Genomic DNA, 22,002 nt, shown 5'->3' with positions numbered 1-22,002 from the left:
GCCTAAGTGTGGGCCCCTGCTCCCCGCCATTAGATGGCTGTGTGACCTCAGGCAAGTTACTTCACCTCTCTGAACCCATTTGCTCATCTGTTAAATGCATGATTGATGGGACTATTCACTGAGACCCACAGCTCAGACCCATAAGACATGGAGGCAATGATAGAATTGGGCTGAGTGCAAAGGGGTGGGGGGAGGGTCAAGATTCCAAGCCATACAAATTCCAGAAATAATCCCTTCCATTAAAAGATGCAGATGACCAACACATATCCCCCTTTTTCCAATGATCCGTTGCTGGCAGGGCTTGCTCGTCGGTAAAGGTTATTCCTGCAACAGACAGGTTCAAGGCCAATTCAGAGCAGGTTGGGAGCAAAGCAAACACTACAGCCTTATCTTGGAGACATGGTATGGGTATAAAGAGAGAGGCAGTAGGTGGCTTTAGTCCTTTCTCTTGCTCGGCAACTTAACAGGATGAAATTCCTTGTGCTGGCTGCTCTGCTTACAGGTAGGTGAGTCTCCTCAGCTCAGCGCTAAGATCTCACTTCTCTGGAATGGGGGTCACAGGTCACAAGGCTGGCCAGCCTTAGAGGCTTTTTTGGGGCTCTCTATGGGGCTTAACAGCTCCCATAACAAATTCCCCCACAGTTGGCACCTTTCCAACCTTCAGGTCCAAATTCAGATGACCCTCCTCAGAAGGGCCTACCTGCCCTCTACCATATTGCCTTGGCCTGGGGTCTTCCCAGCACCTACATTTGCCTGCAATTTGTATCTTGTTTCTTGTTGGTGCATTCCCTTTTCTTAAAGCTTTAATTTTTTTTTTTTTTCGGTAAACTCTACCAACACGGGGCTTGAACTCACAACCCTGAGATCAAGACCTGAGCTGAGGGGCTCCTAGGGGGCTCAGTCGGTTAAGCATCTGACTTTGGCTCAGGTCATGATCTCACAGTGCGTGGGTTCAAGCCCCGCATTGGGCTCTGTGCTGACAGCTCAGAGCCTGGAGCCTGCTTTGTTTTGGATTCTGTGCCTCCTTCTCTCTCTGCCCCTCCCCCACTGGCACTCTGTCTCTCTCTCTTTCTCTCACACAAAAATAAAATAAATATTAAAAAAAAAAAAGACCTGAGCTGACATCAAGAGCTGGACACTTAACCGACTGAGCCACCCAGGTGCCCCTCCTTTTTTATCCTCCACCCATATTGAAGTATGGGCTCCATGAGAGCAATGATAGAGCTGTTTGCACCATTTATTGAATGAATCCATGGAATCAGTTATATTGGAATTCAAATCCCACCTCATTCATCCATTCAACACTGATATATCAGAGCCTCCAAGGTATCAGGCTCTGGGTTGAGACTAAGGACTTCTAGATGGATGAGTTCCCCTCCCCTCCCGCCACACACACACAGGCACACACGTGAAAATTAGCTTTGTGTAGGTCTGGCCTGTGCAAAGAGCAGAGCTGGCTGGATCAGAGACTGAGAAAACAGGGAAGCAGGCGGGGGGGGGGGGGGGGGCGGTCTGGAGATGGGCCAAGGTAGCCAGGCCACTCCTGTCTGTCTGCTGCCAGTGTGGAGGCTGCTCACAGGGGAGCGTGACCAGCTGCCACCCTCCCTTTGCCCTGGGGTATAAGCATATGGAGTGGCTCCAGTGTGCACGGCAGATCAAGGGAAGAAAGGGCAAGGCATGGGGCAAAAAGATGATACTGGTGGCCACTTGAATGGGACCCCAAAATCAGGTAGCGCCCTCTTCAGGGCCCCAAATCTCACAGGGGCTGGCCCTGAAAATGAGGTGAAGGGGTCCTGCCTCCTGAGTCTGCTGTGCCAAGCTTTGTGCCTGGTTTGGGCAAGCGCTCAGCTACAAGAAGACTTTTTAAAAACTTATTTAATAGATACTTATTGAGTACCTACTATGTGTCAGACCCTGGGGAACAAAAGCCCTGAGGCCTGTCCTTGACTTTATGGTCCAGTGAGAGGGAGGCATAAATAAATGACAGATACAGACTGCTATAGGTACTATGAAGCAAATAACATAAAGAAAAATGATAGCAGAGGAGCCACTTGGCTTAGGTGGTCAAGAAAGAAGAGGTGGCATTTAAAACAAGATCCTCCAGCCTTTTGAAAAGATGACAGGTCAAGGCGACTGGGTAGCTAGGTTAAGCATCTGACTTCGGCTGGGATCATAATCTCCCAGTTCGTGGGTTCCAGCCCCACATCGGGCTCTGTGCTGACAGCTCAGAGCCTGGAGCCTGCTTCAGATTCTGTGTCTCCCTCCTTCTCTCTTTCCCCCTACCGCACTGTCTCTGTCTCTCTCTCAAAAATAAATAAACATTTGAAAAAAAAAAAGATGACAAAGTGTGCCAGTCAGAGGGAATGGCAGGTGCGTGGGCCTTGAGGCAGAAGAGAGCTTGTCCTGTTGAGGATGGAAGGCCACACAGGCCTCTTTATGCTCCTGCCCTATCTCAACCCCGCCACATCCCCACCTAACCCATCCTTTTTTTTAAGTTTATTTATTTTGAGAGAGAAAGAGAGAGCAAGCATGCACACGCACATGAGTGGGGGAGGGACAGAGAGAGAATCCCAAGCAGGCTCAGTGCTGTCAGCACAGAGCCTAGCATGGGGCTCAAATTCAGGAACCGTGAGATCATGACCTGAGCTGAAGTCAAGAGTCGGATGCTTAATGGACTGAGCCACCCAGGCGCCTCCCACCTAACCCATTTTATTTTTTTTTTAATTAAATGTTTATTTATTATTGAGAGACAGAGCATGGGAGGGGCAGAGAGAGGAGAAGGCACAGAATCTGAAGCAGGCTCCAGGATCTGAGCTGTCAGCACAGAGTCTGACACGGGGCTTGAACCCACAAACTGCAAGATCACGACCTGAGCTGAAGTGGGACACTTAACCCACTGAGCCACCCGGGCGCCCCTCCCACCTAACCCATTTTAGATTCCCCTTACCATGCTCAGAGCCTGGAGCTCTAACAAAGGATCCGATTTCCTTATTTATTTCATTTATTGCTTACTGTTTTTCTACCCTACTAGGGAGCTTTATAAACTCAAAAGCATTGAGCTTTATAAACTGAATGAGGTTATAGATTTTCTATTTGCTCACTGATGTATTTCAGTTCCTACAGCAGTGACTGGCCCATAATTGGTGCTCAATAAATATTTGCTGGATAAATAATGGGGACCTCATAGAAAACATATGTTTACACAAAAACTAGTGCACAACTGTTAATAGCAGCACTATTCATGAGAACCAAAAAGTATAAACAACCCAAATGTCTATCAAGTGATGAATGGATAAACGAAATGCGGTCCCTCCACACAGTGGAATACTATTCAACTATAAAAGGAATGAAGTATTGATATATGTTATAATGTGGATGAACATCAAAAACATTGTGCTAGGGGTGCCTGGGTGGCTCCGTAGGTTAAGTATCGGACTCTTGATTTCGGCTCAGATTATGATCTCACAGTTTGTGAGTTCAAGCTCGGCTTCCGGGCTATGTGCTGATAGTGCAGAGCCTGCTTGGGATTCTCTTTCTCCCTCTGCTCTCTCTGTCTCTCCTCTGCTCTCATGCTCTATCTCTCTCAAAATAAATAAACTTTTTTAAAAAAGGACTGGTAAACTTAAAAAAATTATGCTGTATGATTCCATTTACATGAAGTGTTCATAATAGGAAAATCCATAGAGTTTACTGGTTGCCAGAGGGGAGAGGAGAAAAGGGGAAGGAATGCTAATGGGAACAGGATGTTCTTTTGGGGGTGATGAAAATGTTCTAGATTTAGTGGTGATGGTTCCACAACTCTGTGAATATACTAAAAACCACAGAAATGTACATTTTTAAAACTATTTTTTATTTATTTTTGAGAGTGCGCAAGCGCGCTTGAGAGGGGAGAAGGGCGGGGGGGTGGGGGGGCGACAGAGGATCAGAAGCCGGCGCTGCACTGACAACAGCTATTCCAGTGCAGGGCTGGAACCCACGAACCCTGAGATCATGACCTAAGTCCAAGTCTGACGCTCAACTTACTGAGCCACCCAGGTGCCCATGAAATGTCCATTTTAAGTGTTTAAATGGTGAATTTTGTTATGTGAATTTTATCTCGATAAAAAAAATTTTTTTAACGTTTATTTTTGAGACAGAGACAGAGCATGAATGGGGGAGGGGCAGACAGAGAGGGAGACACAGAACCGGAAGCAGGCTCCAGACTCTGAGCCATCAGCCCAGAGCCCGACGCGGGGCTCGAACTCACGGTCTGTGAGATCGTGACCTGAGCTGAAGTCGGACGCTTAACCGACTGAGCCACCCAGGCGCCCCTCCATAAAAAATATTTTTAAAAAGCTTTATAAAAAGAAAAAATCCTCATTTACATTACCAGGTTTCTGTGTCCAGCTCTCTTCCGAGGAGGCAGCTGGAGGGGTGGAAGGCAGCGTGGGGCCAGAGAGCAGGCAGGAGGCAGTGGGGTCCCTGGGCGCTGGCAGAGCCAATCAGGATGGATTTAAACTCTGGCTGTGTTTTCTTGCAGTGGGTGCTGTTGAGGGGGGCGTCAGCCCGCGGGCAGTGTGGCAGCTCCGCAACATGATCAAGTGTACGATCCCCGAGAGTGACCCCGTGAGGGATTACACCGACTACGGCTGCTACTGTGGCCTGGGTGGATCCGGCACGCCTGTGGATGAACTGGACAAGTGAGTGATTGATCGGCAGGGAGAGGGGAGTGCCCGTGCGGTGGGGGGAGGGCACAAGCCAAGGATCTCACGAGGAGGCACAGAAAATGGATTTGCATATTTGCTAAGGGTAACATATTTTCAACCCTTGTATAAACAAAAATGCTCCAAGAGGCCCCTGAATCCAGTGCTCTCGGTTAGGAGCAAAGGCGGAAGGTTGATGTCAAGCAATAGTGGATGCTGCTGCCCTCTAGTGGCAGAATATTGCATCACAAAACACCACAGCGTCGATTGGATTGTCCTCTTCCAGCAGTGGTTAAGACTCTCACTGCATCTTCAGAACACATACGTGATTGTACGATATTCCTGCAACCCATTTTTAAATCGCCTTCAATAAACACGATAAAAGGACTTACATTTTTCAAGCCACAGGATAAATATCTTCCGGAGCATGTCAGCTAAATCATTCCCCTTAATGAGCCTGCCCTGCTGCCCTGCCCCTGCCTGAGCTCTGTCCTTCCCCCACTCTTTAGGTGTTGCCAGACACACGACCACTGCTACTCACGAGCCAAGAAACTGGACAGCTGTAAATTCCTCCTGGACAACCCCTACACCAAAACCTACTCATACTCATGCTCTGGCTCTGAGATCACCTGCAGCGGTAGGTTAACTCCTTTGTGGAAGAAATAATAGTAATGATATCCACCATTTATTGATCGCCTTGGTGCCAAGCTGTGTCTCCTTTAATCCTGGCAACAATCCTATGACATAGGTATTATTATTATACTTGTTTGACAGATGAGGAAACTGGGGCACCCACTGTTTGGGGCTTTTTTTTTTAGCAGTTTCAGAACTTTTGAAATTTTTTTATTAATGTTTATTTTATTTTTGAGAGAGACAGAGTGCGAGCAGAGGAGGGGCAGAGAGGGAGGTAGACATAGAATCCTAAGCAGGCTCCAGACTCTGAGCTATCAGCACAGAGCCTGTTGCAGGCTCAGACTCATGAACCATGAGATCATGACCTGAGCAGAAGTCGAAGTCAGACACTTAACCGATTGAGCCACCCAGGCGCCCCATTTGGGTTTTTCTGGGGGTTTTTGTTTTTGTTTTTGAGAGACAGAGGGAGAGATAGAATGCGGGAGAGGGGCAGAGAGATAGGGAGAGAGAGAATCCCAAGTAGGTTCTGCACTGCCGGCACAGAGTCCTACAAGGAGCCTATAGGGGCTCCATGTCACAGATTGTAAATTCATGACCTGAGCCAAAATGAAGAGTCAGATGCTTAACCAACTGAGCCACCCAGACACCCTGGGGTGTCTGGTTTTTAACAGGTTTATATGGCTCCAAGGTCTCTGTTCTTAACTGCCATGCTATATAGCTTCGTTATTTCATGAAAGGAGCTTAGAACTACCATTTATTAGTTTCTTATTACATACCAGGGAGTACGCTGAGCATATATATGTTTTATTAATCCCATTTTACAGGTGAGGAAGCTGAGGCTCAAAAATAGCTACTTGCCCAAAATCACAGAGCTTGTAAGTGGTAGGGTCAGCATTGGAACTCACTTGTTTCTGATTTCAAAGGTTCTGGTCTTAACCACTAAGTTATGCACAGCTCATGGTGAAATGTGTCCCTTTATGAAGGTGGTTCTGAAGGGCAGACAGTTCAGAGGTGAATAGTATTGTCATGCTAGGCTAGCATTCTGGATTTTCACTACTCTTTTCTATGCACTCACAGACGGGTCCCACTTTCCAAAACTGTACATACATCATTGGAATAACTGTAACTCAAATCCAGAGGGCCAAGAAAAAAGTTACCAGGAATCCCACCATCTTTTTTAAAGCACTGTTAAAGTTTATTTATTTGTTTGTTTATTTATTTATTTGGGGGGGGGGGTGTGGATCCCAAGCATGCTGTCAGCACAGAGCCTGATCCGATGCAGCAACTTGAGATCATGACCTGAGCCAAAATCAAGCATCAGATGCTTAACCGATGGAGTCACTCAAGCGCCCCAGGAATCCCACCATCTTAAGGAATAAACGATTTCATAGCTCTGTGTTCATTTGTGCTTATCCTTGGAATAACATTTTTATCGTTTTAATCGTAGCTAGGCACGTGCCCACCTCAAGTCCTTTGTTCCTTCTGCATGAAACACTTCCCATGTGAAGTCTCATTCCAGGACTTCAAATGTCACTTTCTCTGTGCAGCCTTCCCTTTTATTTTTTTAATTTACTTATTATTTTTTTTTTTTAGAGAGAGAATGAAAATAGGAGAGAGGGGCAGAGGGAGAGAGAAAGAATCTTAAGCAGGCTCCATGCTCAGTGCAGAGCCCAAAGCGGGGCTCAGTCCCATGACCCTGGGATCATGACCTCTGCCCCTCTCCCCCACTCACTCTCTCTCTCTCTCTTAAAAAAAAAAAAAGGATCAGAGAGAAACAAAACTTTAATAAGATTATTGAACGTAAGCAGAAGTACATAATTAAATTATAGATAACAAATTTGAAATGCATTTTAAAAGTTATCATTGTTGTTTCTTTTGGCTATAAAAATAAACAAGGCCAAAGTAGTGTAATTTCAAACTCTACAGAAATATATCATGGAAAGTGGAAGGTGCCTATAATCCTGCTACCCAAGATAACTAGTTAGATGCATTGCCCTTCATTTTCCTTTAATAAAATATCTTGGAAACATTTCCACATGTAGGTGTACTTAATTGTTTTAAATATCTGTAAAATATTCTACTGTAAGAATGTTCTGCAATTTTTATTTTTATTTAAAAAATTTTTTTACATTCATTTATTTTTGAAAGGCAGAGTATAAGTGCGGAGGGGTAGAGAGAGAAGGAGACAAAATCCAAAGCAGGCTCCAGGCTCTGAGCTGTCAGCACAGAGCCTGACTCGGGGCTCAAACTCACAAACCGTGAGATCATGCCCTGAGCTGAAGTCGGACGCTTAACCCACTGAGCCACCCAGGTGCCCCTGTTCTGTAATTTTTAAAATGTGTTTTAAAGTAGAGAAATTTGCTTGCTAAACTTCACTAAGTTTATATGCACAATACTTTGCTGCTTCGAGTATATGTTTTAGTGTTTTCCATATTGTTTATAAATTGCTTGCCTATGTTATCAAAGATCTATAGCTCTGTGGGTTATAAGAGCTCATTTAGGGATGTGAAACAGATAGGACTTTCCTAACAGCATCGATCACACCTAGGATTGCCAGAGTAAACACATGTTGTCCAATTAAATTTGACTTCCAGATAGACAATGAACATTTTTTATTCTACATTCCAAACATTGCAATTTTTTTTTGTTTTTCTGAAATTCTGGTATTTTTATTTGCTTAATCTATCAAACCCAAATTTGTATGAATGTAATGGCCATTATTTATTCCAGTTAATTCTTCCTTCCCTCCAGACTGGACAAAGCAGGATCTACCTTGGCTCAGTCCTCTCCTCTTGCTCTTTTCCAGATGAAAACAAACCCTGTGAGGCCTTCATCTGCAACTGCGACCGCAATGCTGCCATCTGCTTTTCAAAGGCCCCATATAACAAGGAGCACAAGAACCTGGACACCAAGAAGTACTGTAAGAATTGAGTGTCACCTCTGGAGAGCATCATCTCCACCCACCTCATGCCCTTCACTTTACCCTGTGTCCTCCAATAAAGCACTTTGTTGAAAAGCCTCACGTTTGCATATTGTTTTATCCTCTGTCTATGCAACATGACTAAGTGTCTTCCTAGTTCTTTGTAAGCATCATTAGTTTTAGCCTTGGATGTTGAATGACAGGGATATTTCTAGGAAGTGAACACCGTTAAGACCTGAATAATGATTAGCCACTGATTATTGCCAGATCAAAATATATAATCTATCCTCGTAGGTAAAAACCTACCTCTTTTTCATTACCCCAAGGGCTGAGGGAGAGAGAAAACAAATTCCTTTAGTAATCTTTTCATGAGCATCTGATGGGTACTCATTACAGGAAATGTAATACGGGAAACACTAGTACAGTGGCTGAGACTGAAATGAATACATAAGGGGCACCTGGGTGGCCCAGGTGGTTAAGCGTTAAATTGTTGATTTGTTTCCGCTCAGGTCATGATCTCGCCGTTCATGGGTTGGAGCCCCACATCGGGCTCCTCAATGACAGTGCAGAGTCTGCTGGGGCTGTCTCTCTCTCTCTCTCTGCCTCTCCCGCAATCCTGCGCGAGCTCTTTCTCTCTCAAAATAAATTTAAAAAAGAATAAATGAGTACATAATTAAACAAACTTAATTGGGAGCGTTCTGAAGTAGCGGTTATATCTCAGCAGCCGCAGTATCATCAGTGCTTACCACCTCACACACGTTCATTAAGTAATTGTTCAACGAGGGTACATCTTGGCGCCAAGGTTTGCAGCAGTCCAGGAAAAACCACGTGGCTCTATTTACCTTTTCAGATCACGTGATCCTGCACCACAAGGATCCCGCCCCCCACCCCCCACCCCCGCAGGGATTTCAGAGTAGGAAATATGATTGGTATCTTGTGGACACGTGGTTCCTCTTTTTATATTGGTGAAAAGCAGCCCAACCCCCGGCCTACCTCCGCACCTCCCAGGCTCTGGCCTGGCGTCCTCGCGCGTCAGCCGGGGCCAGCGCAGGCGCAGTCGCAGTGGTTAGTAACGGTTGCTCCAGCCGGCGTGCGGGTGAGGTGGCGGGCTACGGCCCCGTGCGCCGCTTCCTGGGTCTTAGGTGCGTTGCTCTCCAGGGTCACAATACGGCCGGAAAGACAGCGGGAGGGCCCAGGGTGAAAAAAGAGCGAACTCACGTGGGTATGACGTTGGGTCCCACCTCCCTGCCTTGCGCGTCCTGGTCTGTCTCTCGGCCCCACACACGCCCCTCCTCCCCCCAGCCTCCCTGCCAGTTTCCGGTCGGTAGCTCCTCCGGGCTTTTATCCCGGAAAGGGACGAGGGGGCCGGGAAGTTGGGGTGCAGGGAGCCAAACTGGGGTGAGGAGAGAGGCGAGTGGATATTGAGCGAACCAAGGGTTTTTGCACCCCAAGTCCGCACTTGAATCCCCAACCCCCACTCTCAAGAGGGGGGAAAAAAAGGTGACCTCCCTGCTTTTGCCTTTGTTGTTACCTCCATTTGAAATGCTCCCCCTTTTCCCGCCTGGTGCTTGCCTCTTCATTTTTCCAGGACCTTGTTGGAGTCACCTCAAGAAGTTTCTTGAGCCTTGCCCTCCTTCCAAAGTACAGTTGCGCAGTTACCCCATTGGGTTTCTAGAGCATTAAAGAAAGAGGGTTCAGGGGCACCTGGGTGGCTCAGTCGGTTGAGCATCCGACTTCAGCTCAGGTCACGATCTCACAGTCCTTGAGTTTGAGCCCCGCGTCAGGCTCTGGGCTGATGGCTCAGAGCCTGGAGCCTGTTTGCGATTCTGTGTCTCCCTCTCTCTCTGACCCTCCCCCGTTCATGCTCTGTCTCTCTCTGTCTCAAAAATAAATAAACGTCAAAAAAAAAATTAAAAAAAAAAAAAGAAAGAGGGTTCAGAACTGGATGGACGGGATTTGATTACTGGCCTGGTCATGCCAGGTGACCTTGGGCTAGTTACATGAAATCTCCGAGCTTCAGGATCCTCCTCTTTCAAAAGAAATAATAGTGTGCAGATCAGAGGGTTGTGGGAATTGGGTGAGTCAATGCCTTGTAAAATGCTTCCTACAGAAATGCTTATTGTATAGTTACTGTTCATAAATACTATTTTCCCAAGGGGAAGCAAATGGAAGAATACTCTTTATTTTCTTTAGAAAGACGTTATTGTATCAAGCCAGACTTGGCTTCTGTAAATTCTTTTTGAAAGACAGATACACACAAAGGAAATGTGGCTCTGGAGAAGATCCATGGGAGTCTAGTTAAAGGAGTACTCAAATAGGAGACCAAGGTTTAGCCTATTGATAGCAGCTGATAACTGCTTACCATACGTGCCTCCGGTACTGGGCTATGAGCTTCAGATGCATCACTACCTTTTTAGGTTTTCATTAACAACCTAATGAGGTAGCTACTAGCATCCTGATTTATAAAGATATTGAAGATTAACCACTTGCCCAAATTCACATAACTAGTAAACAGCAAAACAGGGATGGAAATCCAAGTCTGTCTATATACTAAGAGTTTCGATTCCATGCTATAATTCCTTTTCTAATAAAAAACCCACTGTCCTTTCTTGGACGAGTTTCTTTTTTTTTTCTTCATGAAGTAGAATTTATGTTTTGTGACATCAAAAATTTAAAAATCTGGATCTCAGAGCACCCATCTTGAATTTCAACAAGGATAATGTATCCGGAATCAACTTTTATATTTGGTGGCAACCTCTGCTATTCCTAGGAGTGGAGTAACTGACTCATCCTGGTTTTAGCACTGAAAGTCCTGCATCCCAGGAAACCCCCTCAATACTGGGCGATATGGGACAGTTGGTCACCCTGCTTAGAGGAGTGTTGAATTTCCTAATGATCCTTAAAGCGATCCTCTCAGGAAAAGTCTGACATTCACTGAAGACTGATTCTTATGCGTGTCCAAGCATCTCTTGTGGGGTTAACTCTTACTAAGTGAGCAAACGTGTTGTAAGATATTTCGCATAGCGCTTGGGGTATAGTGTGCTTAATAAATTCTATTATTTAAGAGAGAGGTGAGTGAAAGAGCGGACCTAGGCCAGCCGACTCCATTTTGTTCTGTGTCCTCCATCTTGAGTGACTGTCCCCGACATGACCCCCTTTCCAGGAAAACTGCAGAAAGAAATTCCCACTCAAACTTCAGACCACGCCTCCTTGAGTAACTTCCCGCTCACCTGTTCAAACTTCCCGTTCAAACCATGCCGGGCAACCTGCGCATCAGGACTCTGAACCTTCCCCAGCCAATCGGCTAAGGGAACAACCATTACCCCCACCAACTGTCCCTAGATCCCTATAAAACCTTTGTGCTTTTTGAAACTCGTGCTCTCTCTCCGGCATCTCATCGCTGCGTCGGTGCAGGTAGGGGATTGAGCTCAAGCTAGCTCAAATAAAGGCTCTTAGCTTTTGCATTGGACTCGGCTCCCTGGTGGTCTTTGGGGATCACGAATTCTGGGCATAACATTTGGGGGCTCATCCGGGGTCCCCAAGACCCCCGAGGGGCCCCCAACCCGGAGAGCCTGACTGGCCACGGTTAGTGACTGTTTGTTCCCTGTCTCTTCTGTGTGAGCTAATTTCTTAAATTCTGGTAGTGCCCGGCGCGGTCTAAGTGGACACATGGGAGGACCACGGGCCGGGAGTTTCGGAAGACGTTCCGATACTCCTTTCTGGAGGGACGTGGATTCCCCTCAAAGATCTGAGACGAGGCGGGTCACTCCCACCAGTCGGTGTGAGGCCGTTGTCTAGCTTTCAGTTTTGCTTCCACGGAGTTGGAAGACTGTTTCTAGGGGCCCTCTGTTTGTCTGTTTCTGTGTTTCTCTGTTTTGTTCTGTGGACTTACTGGACGGACGTTATGGGACAGACTCAGACTACTCCTCTATTGATCACTTTAAGGATGTCAGGGGAAGAGCTAACAACCTCAGTGTGGAAGTCCGAAAGCGTCGGTGGCAGGTTTTTTGTTCTAGCGAGTGGCCAGTTTCAGTGTCGGATGGCCGCCAGAGGGAACCTTCCACCTCCCTACCATCCACCGAGTCAGGGGTATCATCTCTTGGCCTAAGACGGGCCATCCTGATCAGCTCCCTTACATTATCACTTGGCAGGACCTTGTAGAAGACCCACCCTCTTGGCTTAAGCCCTTCCTAGCTCCACGCCCTCTGGAGCTGAAACCCATTCTTGCTTTGCAGGGGACAGAGAAGAAGGAGAACAAGAAAAGTCTTACCCAGCCTTCAGTACCCCTCTACCGTGTCCTACAAGGGGGGACTGAAGAAGAATTAATTTTTCCTCCCCCGTATAACCCCCCTAGGATGCTGGAAGAACACCATCCTCCCCCTCCGGGGGAGGCAGACACTGTTCCAAGAGCGGGAGGCGGAAATGCTCCAGTGGGAAGCCCGCCCTTTACCAGACAAAGGGCTCAGAGGGAGCAATCCGCCTCCGACTCCACTACTCTGCCCCTGCGAGCCACAGGACCTGCAGACGTGGAGGGGAATCAGCCCCATCACTATTGGCCTTTCGCCACTAGTGACCTCTACAATTGGAAAGCTCAGAATCCTAAGTTTTCTGAGAAACCGGCAGGGCTTATTGATTTATTAGACTCTGTTCTTTTTACTCATCAGCCCACGTGGGACAATTGCCAGCAGCTTTTGCAGGTCCTGTTTACGACTGAGGAGAGAGAAAGAATCCTCAATGAGGCCTGAAAACTAGTTCCGGGCACAGACGGGAATCCCACCACCAACCAGGCTCAGATAGATGCCTCCTTCCCCTTAACTCGGCCCAAGTGGGATTTCAACAAGGCAGAAGGTAAGGAGAGGCTCCGGGTCTACCTCCAGACTCTAATGGGGGGGGTCTCCGAATGGCTGCTAGAAAGCCAACCAATTTGGCCAAGGTAGGAAATGTGCAACAGGAAAAAGATGAATCTCCGGCTGCCTTTTTAGAATGGATCATGGAGGGATTCCATACCTATACCCCCATGGATCCAGAGGCTCCGGAAAGCAAGGCAGCTGTTATCATGGCCTTCGTAAACCAATCGGCCATAGACATTAGAAGAGAATTACAGAAAATAGATAGACTAGGAGAAAAAAAGTCTGCAGGACTTACTGGTGGTAGTCAAAAAGGTATATAATAACCGGGAGCCTCCTGAGGATAAGCAGGCTCGTGCCATGGCGGCTGCCAGCAGTAAGCAGACTCGAGACCTGGCCAGAATACTACTAGCTACCACTGCTGACTCCCCCGAGGAATGAGACCGCTGTCTCCGGCAGCTGGCAGACGACTCAAGAGGAGGTAAAGGAACCACCAAGGTGGGGAAGCAGGGGCTGCAGAAAGATCAGTGCGCATACTGCAAGGAGATAGGGCATTGGGCCCAAGATTGTCCGATAAAGGCCGGCGGGAAGGGAAGCAAGACTGATCGAGTAAAAGTCTTAGAGCTAGATGAACTGAGTGATTAGGGCAGTTGGGGTTTGGACCCTCTCCCTGAGCCCAGGGTAACTCTTAAAGTGGAGGGGACCCCTGTTGACTTCCTTGTCAACACTGGAGCGCAACATTCGGTCCTCCGCACCCCACAAGGAAAACTAGCCAGCAAGAAGTCCTGGGTACAAGGGGCAACTGGTATGAGTCAGTATTCATGGACTACCCGAAGAACGGTAGATTTGGGGACGAGACAGGTATCCCACTCCTTTATGGTAATACCAGAATGCCCCCACCCGCTGTTAGGATGGGATTTACTGACCCGATTGGAGCTCAGATAACTTTCAGACAAGGGGGGGCCTCGGGTCACCGATGGCAAGGGCCACCCCATTCAGGTCCTGACCATGAAACTAGAGGATGAATACCGCCTCCAGGAGGCACTCCCGAGAGAGGATAATATAGACAGATGGCTACAAGAATTCCCCTCGGTTTGGGCAGAGACGTGGGGGGGGGGGGGGGGGGGGATAGGACTAGCCACTCACAGGACCCTGGTCCTGGTAGAGCTCAAGCCAGGAGAAGGTCCGGTAAGGATCAAACAATACCCCATGTCTCAGGAGGCCCGGAAGGGGATCCAGCCACACATCTGGAGACTACAAAGCCTAGGGGTACTAGTTCCTTGCCAGTCTGCCTGGAACATCCCCCTACTGCTGGTCAAAAAGCGTCACACAAATGACTATCCACGTACAAGGTACAAGACCAGGTACAAGACCTCCAGGTACAAGACCTCCAGGAAGTAAATAAGAGGGTCACAGACATACACCCAACTGTTCCCAACCCATATAGTCTCTTGAGCTCCTTGGCGCCCTCCAGGGTCTGGTATACTGTACTAGATTTAAAGGACGCCTTCTTCAGTCTGCCGCTGGCACCCCAAAGCCAACCCTTGTTCGCCTTCGAGTGGCATGATCTGGAGGAGGGCTACAGCGGGCAACTCACCTGGATATGGCTGCCTCAGGGGTTCAAAAATTCGCCCACCATCTTCGACGAGGCACTACATGAGGACCTGGACACGAGTACAGAAAGGAGCACCCTGGCCTCACCCTCCTACAGTATGTAGATGACATCCTGATTGCTGCCGACACGGCCGAGGACTGTGAGCAAGGGACCCAGGACCTGCTGGCTACCCTGGGGGCCTTGGGGTACCAGGCATCCGTGAAGGAGGCTCAGATATGCAGGGAGAGGGTAAGTTACCTGGGATACATCCTGGAGGGCGGACAGCGGCGGTTATCAGATGCCAGAAAAGAAACTGTCCTGAAGATCCCTACTCCCACCTCCCGAATGGAAGTAAGGGAATTCCTAGGATTGGCCGGCTACTGTTGCCTCTGGGTTCCGGGTTTTGCTGAGATCGCCAGGCCCCTATATGAAGCTACCAAAGAGGGGAAAACATTTGAATGGACTGAAAAAGAAGAAACTGCTTTTAATCAGTTAAAAAAGGCCCTCCTAAGTGCCCCAGCCCTGGGCCTGCCAGACATTATGAAGCCCATCCACCTCTTTGTAGACGAACACAAGGAAATAGCAAAAGGGGTTCTAACTCAAGCCTTAGGGTCCTGGAACTGCCCGGTGGCTTACCTGTCCAAGAAGCTAGACCCAGTGGCTGCTGGCTGGCCACCATGCCTAAGAATTATTGTGGCAACAGCACTCCTAGTCAAGGACGCAGACAAACTGACCCTACGACACGAGATCTGGATCACGACCCCACACACCACTGAAGGGGTCCTGAAACAGCCTCCTGATAGATGGATGAGCAACACAGGTATGACTCATTACCAGAGCCTCCTACTCAACCCTCCACAGGTGCGGTTCCACCCCAGTGTGGCCCTCAATCCTGCAACCCTGCTGCCCGACCCTGACCTAGATGCCCCACTACATGACTGTGTGGGGATCCTGGAGCAAGTACATGGATTCCAGACGGATCTGACCGACCGGCCCCTCCCCGATGCCGAGGCTACTTGGTTCACTGATGGCAGCAGCTTTGTGCAGGACGGACACAGGTATGTGGGTGCAGCGGTCGTCACCGAAACGGACACCGTATGGGCAGAGGCTCTACCCTCCGGAACACCAGACCAGCGAGCAGAGCTCATTGCCCTCACCAAGGCGCTGATGCTGGGAGCTGAAAATGGCTTAACATCTACACAGATAGCCGTTATGTGTTTGCCACAGCTCAGATTCATGGGGCAATTTATCAGGAGAGGGGGTTACTGACGGCAGAAGGATGGACTATAGAAAATAAGCAGGAGATACTTGACCTGCTTACGGCCTTATGGCTTCCTGCCAAGCTGGCCATTATCCACGGCCAAGGGCACCAGAAAACTGATAACCCGGTAGCTAGAGGTAATCGAAAGGCTGACCAGGCAGCCAAGGCAGTAGCCCTTACTTCAGTCCCCACCATGACCATACAACTCCCGGACCCAGGAGACCCAGTTTTACCAGACCAGCCCAAATACTTCCAGGAGGAGTTACAGTGGATCAAGAAACTCCCGTGGCCCAGGAGATAAAGGGATGATGGTATACACCTAACAAGGAGCTCGTGCTGCCAGGCCGGCTCGGAGTCTCACTATTAGAGCACATGCATCGGTCTACTCACATGGGGGCCTGAAAATTAAAAGACTTAATCCGACATGCCGGAATCAAGATTCACCAACAGGACACCAAAATAGAGCAAGTTGTACCTGCCTGCAAGACCTGCCAACTCACCAACGCGAGAGCCACATCAAATAAAAAAGGAACCAGGCTCAGAGGCACCAGACCGGGATCCCAATGGGAGGTCGACTTCACTGAAGTTAAACCAGGAAAGTATGGTTATAAATATCTTTTAGTATTTACAGACACCTTCTCTGGCTGGGTGGAGGCATACCCAACCAAGCATGAAACAGCTCAGATGGTAGCTAAGAAGCTACTAGAAGACATCTTACCCAGGTATGGTTTTCCTGCCATGGTAGGATCAGACAGTGGACCAGCTTTTATCTCGCAGGTAACGCAGGCTGTAGCCAAGGCTGTGGGGGCAAACTGGAAATTACGTTGTGCTTATAGGCCCCAGAGCTCAGGACAGGTAGAAAGAATGAATAGAACCCTAAAAGAGACCCTTACCAAATTAACCATGGAGACTGGCGGGGACTGGGTGACTCTCCTACCTAATGCCCTTTACCGGGTTAGGAACACTCCTTACACCCTGGGTTTTACTCCCTATCAGATCATGTTTGGCAGGCCACCCCCTATTATTCCCAACCTTCAAGCTGAACTTCTTGCTGAGTTTAAAGATCAAGAACTTTTTCTTTCCTTGAGAGGGTTCCAGAGGGCGCACGAGGACATTTGGCCGCGCCTCCATGCCATCTACAAGGCCAGCCCAACCCCGACACCTCATCAGTACAGGCCGGGAGACTGGGTCTACGTCAAGAGGCACCGCCAAGAGACCCTCGAGCCATGCTGGGAGGGACCCTACATCGTGGTGCTGACAACCCCACTGCTCTCAAAGTAGACGGCATCGCAACCTGGGTCCATCACACCCACGTTCGGCCAGCGGACCCCTGCTCAATCCGGAAGGACTTCGTCACGCAATGGGCTGTCAATCGGGACCAACACAACCCGCTCAAGCTCAAGCTACAGCGCATTCAACTCACCTAATATTGGTAACTCTGTTAGCTCTGCTTGTCACTGCTCATGCTGTTGAGAGTCCCCAAGTCCCCCAAAACATCACCTGGCAGATCATAGACACCAGCTCGGGGACAATACTTAATCAGACTTCCCAGAGCCACCCCAGGGACACTTGGTTCCCAGAACTTTGTGTAGACCTCCAAACTCTGCTCCCCTTGTCACCATATGCCCCCGGATTCCATGCGCAGAACCTTTATTTCTATGTCTGCCCCAGCCACTCTTGCTCGAACACATGTGGGGACGCGGCTGACTACTTTTGCGCCTCCTGGTCATGTGTCTCAACGGGGTACATCTGGTGGACCCCACCACACACCGGAGATCTCATCGTGGTAAAGCGGCCCAGTGGCCCCCGACCACCATATGCCTGGGGGCGCGGTAATCCCATAGTTATATCCTTTACAAGCCAAGGTAAAAAAAACAACAGGATGGGAGAGTGGAAAAAACCTGGGGACTCAGGATATACGACTGGGTTAGGCTGGGAGCCAAGGACAAGGGAACGTTATTTACCCTCCTAATGCAAGCAACTCCCCTTGCCCAGCAGTCCCCCATGGGGGTAGGACCCAACTAGTTACCTGACCTGCCCCCGCCCGGATGGCCACGCCCAGAAACACCCAGGCCCTGGCCACACGGCTCTCCACATCCTCTGTCCCTACTGGAGTGTCATCCACATCTCCTGCCCCGGGTCACAACTTACTATCTGATACAGACCCCCTGTGGAGCACGTTTGTCAGAGCATACCAGGTACTAAACACTTCTAGGCCCGACCTGACCAAGTCCTGTTGGCTCTGTCTAGATGTCCGGCTCCCATATTACGAAGGTACTGCCATTAAAGGCAATTATACAACAGCCTTCAACTCTAGCTCCTGCAGATGGCAGCAGGCTACTGCAAGACTAACCCTCCAGGGAGTAACAGGGCAGGGCATTTGCATAGGCCACGTGCCCCCCGGGCAGTCACATCTCTGTAGTGAAACCCTAACAGTCCCCAGGGAGACAGTGTATCTACTTCCCCCCAAAAATGCATGATGGGCCTGTTCCAGCAGCCTCGCTCCCTGCGTCCACTCCCAAGTCCTTAACTCCTCGAAGGAAGGCTTCTGCGTACTCGTGCAGTTGATCCCCAAGCTGGTGTACCATTCGGGGGAAGAAATACTTAACAGGTTAGGCTCTACTAACTCCCGAAGTAAAAGAGAGCCCATTACAACCCTAACTCTGGCTGCGCTCTTGGGACTGGGATTAGTGGAGGTAGGGACCAGAATATCCTCACTCGTCATCCAGGACAAAAACTACAGAACCCTAAGGGCAGCCATTGACTTAGACATAGAAAGAATTGAGAAATCAATTTCTCATTTACAGAAATCCCTTACTTCCTTATCAGAAGTAGTACTCCAAAACAGAAGGGGATTAGACTTATTATTCATGCAGCAAGGAGGACTATGTGCAGCCCTAGGGGAAGAATGTTACTTCTGTGTTGATCACTTGGGGGTCGTAAAAGAATCTATGGCCCTCACAAGGGAAGGGCTGCAAAAACGAAAGTTAGAGAGAGAACAATCTCAGTCCTGGTACAAGTCTTTGTTCTACTGGTCTCCCTAGTTAACTACCCTCATCTCGGCCCTTGCCGGACCCCTCGCCATCCTGCTCCTACTAGTAACCCTCGGACCCTGTATCATCAACAGGCTGGTCCAGTTTGTCAGGGACCACGTGGGGGCTGTCCAACTAATGGTCCTCCGTGCTCAGTACAAGCCCTAATAACAGAAGAGGACAAAATAGAAATGCAGCCGGTCCCATGATTGGGTCCATAAGCTACATGACAAGGGGGGAATGAAAGAGCGGACCTAGGCCGGCCGACTCCATTTTGTTCTATGTCCTCCATCTTGAGTGACTATGTCCCTGACATGGCCCCCTTTCCGGGGAAAACCGCAGAAATTCCCGCTCAAACCTTAGACCATACCTCCTCCCCTTGAGTAACTTCCCGCTCACCCGTTCAAACTTCCCGTTCAAACCACGCCCGGCAACCTGCGCATCAGGACTCTGAACCTTCCCCAGCCAATCGGCTAAGGACACGACCATCACCCCACCAACTGCCCTTAGATCCCTATAAAACCTTTGTGCTTTTGAAACTCACGCTCTCTCTCCGGCATCTCACCGCTGCGTCGGTGCAGGTAGGGGATTGAGCTCGAGCTAGCTCGAATAAAGGCTCTTTGCTTTTGCATCGGACTTGGCTCCCTGGTGGTCTTTGGGGATCACGAATTCTGGGCATAACAGTGAGAGATACTCAATTTACGACAGTATAAAAGAAATATGAGTTTGTGGGAAGGAGGTTTCAAGTGTTATGTACTTGTTTGCCTTTGTGACTTCTATTTCCTAAAACTGATAGCAGAGCCATGGAAGCATTTGAGGAAAGTCATGCCCAAAGCTGGGCTTATGTGGTCAGAAGCGTATAACCAGGGCGGTGACAAACTGATAGCACCCACCAGTTGGTTTGTTATTCCAACAGAGGACACTTATGGTGGATTAGGACTGCCATGCTGGTAAAAAGCAAAAGATGGAAAGTGAAGAGACATGAGAAGCATCAGCTTCAGGAAATGCCAAGTTCCTCTTGGGACAAATTTTTGGGGAAGAATTCCAGCTCAGGAAGAACTATGAATAAAATGAACATTCCTAAGGTCCTGAAGACTTGGTTTCATGAATTGTGTCAGCATTAGGTGATGGAAAGAGCCTGCCTTCCTCCCTAGCAACCTTACTACTGGATTTTAACCATTCCTGGTCTCCTTGGCTGGTTGTACTGCTGGCTTCTACTTCAGGCTGACTTCCAGCCATAATCTTCAGATAGATAAGAAGCTGTTGTTTAAGAAGAAAAGAACTGGGAGGAAATTCTTGGATTCTAGTCCTGGCTCTGAAAATATGCTGTATGGCCTTAGGTTCCTCCAAAATAAAAATGAGGAGGGATGGACTTAATTTGCTCTCATTCTGCCATTCCGTGCATGAATCTGGCCATTTTCTGGTAGAAAATAAAAATGGGGGAACAGCACATTCTCTGTGAGCCACTTGAAGCCAAGAGGTTGTATCTTTGTAGCCTTAGTACCTTACTACTGTTATTAACCATTGACAAAATTGTGGTGAGAATGGCTTGAGATTCAAAAGACCCAGATTTGAATACAATTATTGGTGCTGACTTGGTAACTGAGCAAATCTGATCCCGAGCACCTTAGGATCTTCATCTGCAAAAAAGCTGGAATGAGATTTACAACCACCTTACACCTCTTCAGAATTAATGACTATGGGAAAACAGAGTTGTGCACATGAAAAGAACTCTGTTGGTTTCAAGCTCTTGGATTATCCCAGGTAACTATAATTTACTTCCTAGGTAGGTGCAGGATGACCATGTATTGCTTGCCCTAATTTTAGACAAAAGACTATCCAGAATAGGCTGTGATTCTTTCATCCGCTTCACTTTTGATGAGATTGTGCTGAAAGCTTTAGCCTGGTACAATGATTCTTTCGGGTTAACACAATAATCAAACAAGGCTTACTGCCTTGCTCAGCAGAAACAAAGCAGCTTAAGAGCCCACTTGGGAATTCAGTTTCCTCTCTACACATCAGGTTTAAGGCAAGTGTCTCATCTGGCAGCTGAAATCCAGCAGAAATCTTTAAAGAACCATGTCATAAAGCCTCATTCTCTTTTAGCTGATTAAAAAAAAGAATATAGGGGTGCCTGAGTGGCTCAGTTGGTTGTGTGTCAGACTTTGGCTCAGGTCATGATCTCACAGTTCATGGATTCAAGCCCCACATCGGGCTCTGTGCTGACAGCTCAGAGCTTGGAACCTGCTTTGGATTCTGTGTCTCCCTCTCTCTCTCTGCCCCTCCCCTGCTCGTGCTCATTCTTACTCTGTCTCTCAAAAATAAATAAAAATGTTAAAAAATAATTTAAAAAATAAAAATAAAAAAAGAATATAAACATATAGCCCACATACCTGGTGTGCAAATGGTTTCTTTATTCCTTAGTTAATAAAAAATTCATTCATACCATTGCTTATCTTTTATGAAAATATACCAGAATGTTTCAGTTAAAGACATTTAACCATTTGGAATTCTAAATTAAGTCCTTTTCTTCTCCCCTCAAGCCCCACATTAGTGAGATTCCTGCTTAGTGCTCCAGAGACTATTCTGGCCTAAGTATTTCCCCAGGCCGTTTCTTCTGCCTGGTGAGATAAAAAGGAATCGAAAACAGTTTACCTATCAATAGAAGCTGCTGCTTTGAAAAATTCTTTCTTCAGGGGCAAATTTCATCAGCCTGACTGAAGCTTGCCCAGTTCATAGGCAGGCTGGGAGAAAGATGCTGGTTTGCTGCCCTCTACAGGCTGCACTCAGCAAGCTTTGGTTAGTTGGAGGAAGGAGGGAGGAATCCTCAAGGATCTGGAAAGAAATGAAACAAGTTATTGCCGAATAAGCCGAGAGTGAGTGGGGGAAAATGATTTGTGAACATCAGCCTACCATTCAAGAAACCACAGCATTTAGGACATGTAAAGAGGGCCACTATATCTTGTTAAGTGAAAACATGCACAGCTTGATTTGATTTTCATAGAAACAGACTTAGTTATACTAGAATGTTAA

At 48.0% G+C, this 22,002-nt stretch overlaps 3 protein-coding genes across 6 annotated transcripts in view; 2 read left to right on the top strand and 1 right to left on the bottom strand.

Annotated features, from left to right (window-relative positions):
* Window positions 1-360: 360 nt before the first annotated feature.
* On the top strand, window positions 361-8,334 carry PLA2G1B (phospholipase A2 group IB). Its single transcript, XM_027043951.2, has 4 exons — window positions 361-502; window positions 4,520-4,679; window positions 5,192-5,319; window positions 8,122-8,334. Exons 1-4 carry the CDS (start codon window positions 469-471, stop codon window positions 8,244-8,246), a joined length of 447 nt encoding a protein of 148 aa, XP_026899752.1. The 5' UTR covers window positions 361-468; the 3' UTR covers window positions 8,247-8,334.
* SIRT4 (sirtuin 4) overlaps window positions 8,178-22,002 on the bottom strand; it is a 27,405-nt gene continuing 13,580 nt past the window's right edge. For 2 of the 4 annotated variants that reach the window (XM_027043947.2, XM_027043950.2), the window contains exon 5: window positions 21,362-21,804. The gene's annotated coding sequence lies outside the window, so the exon portion shown is untranslated. Of the gene's footprint in view, window positions 8,871-8,981; window positions 9,097-9,228; window positions 15,110-21,361; window positions 21,805-22,002 lie in introns of those variants that run through there. The other 2 variants (XM_053206775.1, XM_053206776.1) reach the window with 2 other exon arrangements.
* LOC128312538 (uncharacterized) lies at window positions 15,022-19,605 on the top strand. The gene is made up of 2 exons (XM_053206777.1): window positions 15,022-16,536; window positions 16,647-19,605. The coding sequence occupies exon 1, from the start codon at window positions 15,022-15,024 to the stop codon at window positions 15,943-15,945; it is 924 nt and encodes a 307-aa protein (XP_053062752.1). The 3' UTR covers window positions 15,946-16,536; window positions 16,647-19,605.

This window comes from Acinonyx jubatus, chromosome D3 (genome assembly GCF_027475565.1).
Source record: "Acinonyx jubatus isolate Ajub_Pintada_27869175 chromosome D3, VMU_Ajub_asm_v1.0, whole genome shotgun sequence".
Lineage (NCBI taxonomy): Eukaryota > Metazoa > Chordata > Mammalia > Carnivora > Felidae > Acinonyx > Acinonyx jubatus.
The sequence above is the reverse complement of the archived record's forward strand: the minus strand, read 5'-3'. Positions and strand labels throughout refer to the sequence as shown.